The sequence below is a fragment of the Gavialis gangeticus genome, unplaced genomic scaffold (assembly GCF_001723915.1).
Source record: "Gavialis gangeticus isolate Ggan-Ray unplaced genomic scaffold, GavGan_comp1, whole genome shotgun sequence".
Taxonomy (NCBI): domain Eukaryota; kingdom Metazoa; phylum Chordata; order Crocodylia; family Gavialidae; genus Gavialis; species Gavialis gangeticus.
In genome coordinates this window covers 42,786,304-42,794,113 of record NW_017729004.1, presented here as the reverse complement: position 1 = coordinate 42,794,113, position 7,810 = coordinate 42,786,304, and the positions used below count along the sequence as shown (strand labels likewise).

Below are 7,810 nucleotides of genomic sequence, written 5' to 3'. Positions count from 1 at the left end.
CCTATCCCTCATTGATTTTCCACCCCCCGCCGCTTCCCCCACCACCTGCCCCCCACGCCATTGCTTTCCCTGCCACAGTCTATGGATTTCAGAAAACTATTCAATAATTAGATTCTAGGCCTGGAAAACTGTAAAAAAAAAGTATACATTTTCCATGTATAGAATCTAATTATTGGAAGATTGTCTTAAATTCAGTCAACTTGGATTTGGGTGAGTTTGGTAATTAGGAAGAAACTAAGAAGGATTCAATTCCAACCATTCCGGAAACACCAAGGCGTTCCAGAACCAAGGAAAGCACCATTAAGAATCCCAAGAAACAATTTCCTAGCAGTTTGGAGGGAGAAGCTTGTCTCCTCCACCTTTGGTTATTTCTGGATATTTTAGGTCTCTAGCATTAGGTGACTGGTATATTTTTTTCAGCCGTAGGCCTGAGCAGGTGAGTAGGACAGAGGGAAAGATGGCAAGAAATTTTAGGGAGAAGTGTGAGATCAATATATAAAGCACATATGGACACATGATGTAGGGGAAATAGATAATAAGGGGATGGAGGGGGGATGGAGAGAAAAATCAGAAAGGAAAAAGAAGGAATACTAGTAGCAAGAGGCAAACAAATTAAGATACTTTGAAGACCTTTGTTAAACCATCATTTAAAATGTTACAATATGAAATAAAGAAGATGCAAGGGTTTTATTTCTCTTATTTCCAAGGTTGTTGCTCTGGGGGGAATGTTTACAGTATAGAGATTTTTCTACCCTGGCTAGTAGAGGTCAGATACATTTTTGTCTTGTTTATTAAATAATTATTAAGTGTGTTACTGGACTGCCGAAATGCTGGAGACATGGACCAGAGCACATTATGCTAGGCATTGTTAGAAGACAGAGGCTGGGTACAAACATTCATTTCTAGTGATGAAAAGTTTGCACTTGCCCCCTGCATGCCCCCTCCTCCCATCCTCCTGCCACTCAGCTGAGCAGCAGGGGGGAAAGGTGAAGGAGAAGGGGGACAGTGCTGCTTCCTGCACTTGGCTTCCAGTGCCTGGGAGCCTAGCAAAGGGAGCAGCAGGACAGAGTCTCTGCCTGGTTCATACACCAGGAGCTGTGATGTGAGAAGCACACAGGGGGCTGCACTACTCTGTAAAAGGCTCCCAGCAGCCAAGCAGAAAGATTAGTACATCTGCCTGCCTCTCACACAGGGAACTCTGATATAAGAAATAGGCAAGGAGCAGCTGGCAGCTGCTTCTCCCCTCTTGGTTTACAGGACTGGAGAGAGCAGCTACCTCGCATTTTCTTCTCCAGACCAGTGACCCTTCCTCCCTGCTCCGCTCTGTTCTGGTTCCCAGGAAGAGTTAAGCCAGGGAAAATTGGGCAGACATTCAGTCTCTAGGGAAAACTCTTCCAGGAGTGATTTAACCATAGTTCCCAGATTATTTTCTCCCAGAGTGGCCATTTTTGCTCTGAAAAAAAACAACAACTTGAATACCTGCACATGTTTGGTTTCCATTGGGAGAACAGTTATTTTCCCAGTAGAAACTGAATGTCTGTATGTGGCCAGAATCAAAGCATGCATGTCCCAACAGTGAAAGCCAAGAGATGATAGATACAGGCAAGAGAGAGGAATACAAGGAAACAATGATACAACACTAGTTACTGTTGGTAGCTTAGGGTCCTGGCAAGTCAGTAGTCTATATTTTTTGTAGATCTTGAAGCAAAGAAGAGTTTTAAGGAGGATAAGGTTTACAGTACTGTAGGGGCTACCCATGCAAAACCATGAAGTTCCTTGTTTGAATATTTAACAAAGTGTTTCTAGAGACTGTTGTTATGGGCTGATAGGGGGCAGGAATTGACATCAGTAGTAAATGAGGGATATGTTGTGAAAACTCTGGAAGGTAAAGACAGATGGCTTAAAGTGGCTGATGTTTGATGTGGTGGTGGAGGAGGAGCAAATATAGAGGGATTCAGAGCAGTGGTCTAGTAAAACGAGCTTTTTGGCAGAATTCTGAATGGGTAAGAGCAAGGCAAAACTGCATTTGTCAAGGCCAAAGAAAAGGGCATTACAGTGATTGAGAAGTGAGATCCATCTGTGTGAATGCCTAGGAAAGATGTTACACAGGAAGAATTTAAAGGATTTAGATGCATCCTGCATCTGAGGACCTACACTGAATATAAGCCTGAGTTATAGGCATAGGCTGGTGTTGCAGTTCAGTGAATGGGAAAAGAGGTGGAGGAGAAGGAGGGCTTAGGGTGGACGATTAGCAGCTTTGTTTCAATATGTTGATTCTCAGAGATGTGCCAGGATTTTAATTTGGGTACATGACACCAGAAATAGAGATCTGCGACTTCAGTGTGTCAGCCTTAAGATTGTCATCATTCAAACAGCTGAATTCATGTTTGCAGATTAAATAAATGCAACAGAAAATGTAGAATAGTCAGAAATAGATCAAGGTTAGGACTGTAATGCCCCTACAGAAAATGGTGGAAGAATGAGGAGAAAGGGGGAGGGAGAGGAAAAAGAAGACTTTTTTGGTTAATTTTGGAAATGTCCAGGTATATATTAGCACAATATGGATGTGGTATGCACACAGGAAATAACTGCTCATTTTTTGTTCATCAGGGCAGCGGTTCCCAATCTGTAGTATGGGTACAACCTGTCAGTGGTACGCATTAACAGATTTATTATAATTACTTTATATGACAGAAATTTGCCAGTGGTACTTGACGTTGAACTGAAAAATTTGCTGGTGGTACTTAAGGCTGTATCATTTTAAATTGGTGATGTGAAATCTGTCAGAGTTAGGGAACTGCTGCATTAGGGTATCTAGTGGTATTTAATCACTATATTGAATAGCAAGTGTGTATTTATACAAGATAGTATATGTGGTTTTTTATTTTTAATTTTGAGGAAAAGCTGATGTAAAAATTTCCAAGGCCTATTAGTTAAATAAACTAGTGTTACATTGCAGAAACTAAGAGATTGGTCATTACTTTGCAGTGCCTCTGGACTAGGGTTACTTCCTGACCAACAGAGACAACTTCTGCTCCATCAGCAGCACCAGCAATTTCAGCAGTTATTGAATACTCAACAGCTCACATCAGTATGTTTTATAATTATTTTTGTATGTTATTGTTTCTATAGTATAGTCTTCCTCCTTGAGTTAATGCAAATGTGAGAAGTGGGTGTAGCAACCTGGTTATATTATGGTTTGAAAAATTCAGTTTCAAAAAATCTTTCATTACTAAGTTGTCAGCACCTTTTTATGGACAATATGCTCATTGTAAATAATGCTTTGTTCTAACAAGTTATATATGCCATTTTGCACCTGTTTGGAAATGCTGTGCTGTTTGCATTGGCAGTAGCATGATTTGAATACTTGGACAAATATATTTAAGATACTTTTTTCAATAAAAAATATTAATGTCTGGATCTTCTCTCAAAGTGGCTTGTCCTGGCTAACAGGTCTAGCAAAACTTTGTTTGCTGACTTCAGGAAAATTGTAATAGCTTTTCTGTTCCATCTCAGCAATTCTGTAGAGGCTCACCAGTGCAACTGAGGTTACAGAGACTTTATAAAATTGTGGTTGCACTGTATAAAAACTGGGGTTGGCTAGGACCTGGAAAAGAGTAATCATTTATTGAATTTATTGTTGATTAGCTTTTTTCTCCCCCCACTTCCCCTTCTCCCACCCAAGGAACAGCATCAGGCCCTTCTCTATCAACTGGTACAGCAACAGCATCACCAACACCAACACCATCAGTCTGAAGTACAATTGCAGATACCAGGAGCAACCCAGATACCCATAAATAACTTGCTTTCAGGCACTCAGGCATCACCTCTTCATACAGCTACTACCAACCCATTTCTTACAATTCATGGAGATAATACAGCTCAAAAAGTGACGGTAAGTGTGTTATGGCAAGACCTGTCATGGCATTTTCAGTGAGATAATTAAGGGGACATTGTTTCAGATTCAGAGGCAAGTCCTACGAAAATCCAGGGGGAGTTTGAACTTAATGCAACTTTCACCTTATTCTGGCACTAAAGGATTTAAGTTATTTGGGCTGCTTTATGTTGTCACCTGCTTGCCATGGGAACTGCTGGCCTGGGTAAAACCAGTAGTCCACCTAGCCCACTTATCCTTCCTCTAACAGTGGCCAGTACCAGAGAGGCATATGAGATAATTCGAGAAACTCTGTAGTGGGCCTTTGAGTCATCTAGGTATTAACGTAAGGAAGTCCCATAAAGTCATGCAAAGAACTGAGACAGGTTCATTAATCAAACTAAGGTATAGGTTAACCAAAAGACCAGTTACACGGACAAACACAGATTTGTTACTTTTTTCCATTTTGAAAGGGACATACTCAACTCAAGAACCTGGGTTTGCCTGAGTTTCATTTGGATTTGACAAACAGACCTGAAATGAATAAACTGCAATGTGAGGGGAAGGGGATCAAAGAAACTTGAGTTGACATGTTGCATTTGCCAGACCTTTGCCATGGGGGAATGCTCCGTAGCATTATCATTGTATCTTTTTCTTCAGTAATATCATGATCTATATGTTTTGTTTTGCTCTGGAAGTTCACACCCTCTTCAAGGCCCTAAGTGGGAAAGGGGAGCTGCAGCCATTTCAAAGTGGTGTTTGCTGCTCTGATTTTCATTTAGGAACTTGAAGTATTTCATTCTGTATATTTAAGATATGTAAAATTTCCCAATCTTAAAAAAATAGAGCTGTCCTAGGAAATAAAATTTGTGTTTCTGGTATAACACATCTACTGATTTAGCATTTTCCTAGATCTCTAATACTGGTGTTGGTTCTTGTACTCAACAAAATTTCTCTCGTTTTTCTCTCACACCCATACAAAAAGAAAATGTTGAGTCGGCAACACCAACATTGTTTACAAATATGTTAATTTTGCTGTTTTTTTTTTTTAATTAAGGAAAAATTAAAATGGCCAGCTTTGACTGTCTCCAGATGAAACATTTTTCACTCAGACTTTTTGGTTAGAAATATCTTTATTTCCCTTAAAACATTTCCCTTAAAAATAATATCAAGAACATTTTTTTAGCTTTATTTTTTAACTATACATACTTTTTGTGGTGCAAGGTTTCTGAGTTCATGGATGGAATTGTTCTGACATAGTGAAAAGACCTTTCTTACCCTCTCTCCATGAGAACAAGAGCATCAGGGCACACAAGGACCTTTCTGGACTCCTCTCTGGGACCAGGGAAATCAGCAGCCTTAGAGAGAAGCAGAATCGGAGCCTGAGAACTATTTCCAAGTGGTAGTTTTGGAAAGTCACACAAGTGTCCTTCAAATATAACTCCTTTTGAACTGGTTCTTCTTCTTCCCCAAGTTTTGTTTCTAGGTGTGTGCGACTGTTCTTTTCTAGAAACCAAATGTTTTGCTGGAGTCATGGGGGGAAAAAAAAGAAATATTCTAAGTAGTTCTTTAACACGACTATATGATCTCATTTTCTGTACGTCCATAGTTTATCGCAGCTATGTCTTTTCACTTATGTGTAGATGACACAGAGTGTAGCAAAACTGAAGTAACGTTCAGTTTTAAAGGTACTCATTTTTTTTCTTACCACAGAGGATTAATGATAAAACTGGACCAGTTGCACCAGAGAAGAGTTGACATTTGAGAAATATTTGAGAACTGCATACCATGCTGTTAAAGCACTTCATCTGGCTGCTAACCGCAGTCTTACTTTCTGCAGATGCAAGGATGCAAACTAGCTGCACAGCAAAAGATTAATCTTCACAAGGACATTGTTGTAAGGCTTTGATTTACTTTCTTGTTGCACTGAAAGGAAACTTCTTTTCCAAATTTCACAGACTAAAACATTATTGCAAACCATAATTAATTTGTCAATTTGACAATATTAAATGCAACAGATTCAACCATGGAAAAATTATCTGTGGTGCTCATCTTATATTTTTGTTATAAATTGGAGAGCTAGTAAATTGAAAAACACCTATTCCAGTCACATTTTACTTGGGTTTGAAGTTGTCTTAAGCAAAACCAAAAAACCCTTAACCCAGCCCACCTAATCTTTTGCTGCAGCTGCAATATGCTTTCAGACCCAGGTTGTAATGGTTGTCTGGACTGCCTATTAGTTGTTTTTCTTTTACAAATATGTTTTAAAATTTGACTTGTGATGCAAAGGATATAGTTCTGAACTTTTTACTCCATCAAATTCTATTGGCCCATAATGGGAATTCTGCCAGAGTAAGTTTCAAGATGGAGTCCAAAGGTTGTTAACTTTGGTTTGGGTTTTTGGAGTTCTGCGGTTGCTGGAGAAACTAAATCAATTAAAACAAACAAACATAAAAACCCTTGCCAGATCAAAAGGCCAATCTGGAAAATATCAGATGTATATGGCCTAAACTAAGTGCCTGTTGCTACCTCCATTTTGTTTAAATGGCTGCAGACAGCTGATCATGCACTAGACAAGTCCTTATAAGCAGCAGGAATATTTGATATTGCACCAGCAGCCTTCCCCATTGTTCTGCCTTTATTAGAAGTGTTTTTGCCACTGTAGATAGCTCAGGCAAATTGTTACCTGGGTCACTTCCACTAATAACTTACCAAAAAAGTGAGTATGTAGTTAACATTTTCCACTGAAATTTCAGTGCTTAAACTGGATGAATTTGTTTTAGAACACTTTCATCTAGGACAGTTGATCTCATGGCATGACTATGCAGTATGGCAGAGTATAGGTTAAAATTGGAGTAATGACCATTAATTTGTATTTAGAAAAGTGAATTATTAGTGGAAAAGACCCAGCTGTAATTAGACCTCCACTGTGTACTTAATTGGAAGAACATGTTAATTCTGCAATATGTCTCTTGGTTAAACATTGCACAGTTCTTACCTCATTTCTGTAAATAAAGTTTTGTGAATCTGTTTTGTATTGTGAAGAATTCATAAGAAAACATTGATATTTTGATTTGTAATATTTCTAATTAGTACATTTAATTGAAAAAGTAAAAATAATTTATTTTTATATGTTTCGGGGAATTTTAAAAATTGTCACAAATCACTTTTGTAGATACTTTACAAAAGTAAATCAGTGTGGTTTATTTTACTTATTTAACCCACTGATTAATATTCTGTAACGATTTGTACAAATGGTAAAATGGAAATGTGCTGTTATTTTGCCTAGATGTAAAATTCCAAGTGTATGAAAAGATATGTACAAAGCTTTTGTTAATAAATTTTAATAATGTTTATAGTTGTACATGTCACTGCTGTGAGAGGGATTTTTGCTAAAAGCTGTGGGACATTCTTTCTCCTTTCAGTTCAGTTCATATACCATGATTGGCAGGATTTTAGTATTTGTTGTAACTGTAATAATCAGACATCAAATTATACTAAATTTGTTTACAACAACCAGTTTCTTAATGTTTCTTTTCCTCTTTTTTATTCTGTTTTTATAAGACACCTTTTGCTGTAATATGTAACCGTATCTATCATAAAAAGCAAAGCAGTATTTTTTGCTTACCAAACCTGTCATCTCAGGTCACCATTTTAGAGACTGCCCTCTAAAGCCACAGTCAAGGTAAGAATTCTCTGTGCACAACCCCTTAGATATATGGTCATGCCAGTTACTGGAATGAGGAAACCCTTGTTTTAACAGCCAGATTTCATTTTGAAGCAACTTACAGAGCGTTGCTCAGAGATGAGGTGGGCTCTGGGCAGTATCTTAGTGGTAGTGTTCGTGTTTTATCACTGCTAAGGTACGGGGTTTGAGACCTGTGCTTAACAAACACATGTAAATGGCACTATACATCTACATGGATATAGATAGAT

General features: G+C 38.3%; 1 protein-coding gene across 5 annotated transcripts in view; it reads left to right on the top strand.

Moving 5' to 3' along the window:
- MLLT10 (myeloid/lymphoid or mixed-lineage leukemia; translocated to, 10) overlaps positions 1-7,393 on the top strand; it is a 320,600-nt gene extending 313,207 nt beyond the window's left edge. For all 5 annotated transcript variants that reach the window (XM_019508311.1, XM_019508315.1, XM_019508310.1 and 2 more), the window contains 3 exons: positions 2,989-3,091; positions 3,686-3,895; positions 5,588-7,393. In XM_019508311.1, coding sequence (XP_019363856.1) covers positions 2,989-3,091; positions 3,686-3,895; positions 5,588-5,632 — 358 coding nt within the window. In that variant the 3' untranslated portion in view covers positions 5,633-7,393. The remainder of the gene's footprint in view (positions 1-2,988; positions 3,092-3,685; positions 3,896-5,587) is intronic.
- Positions 7,394-7,810: the final 417 nt, after the last annotated feature.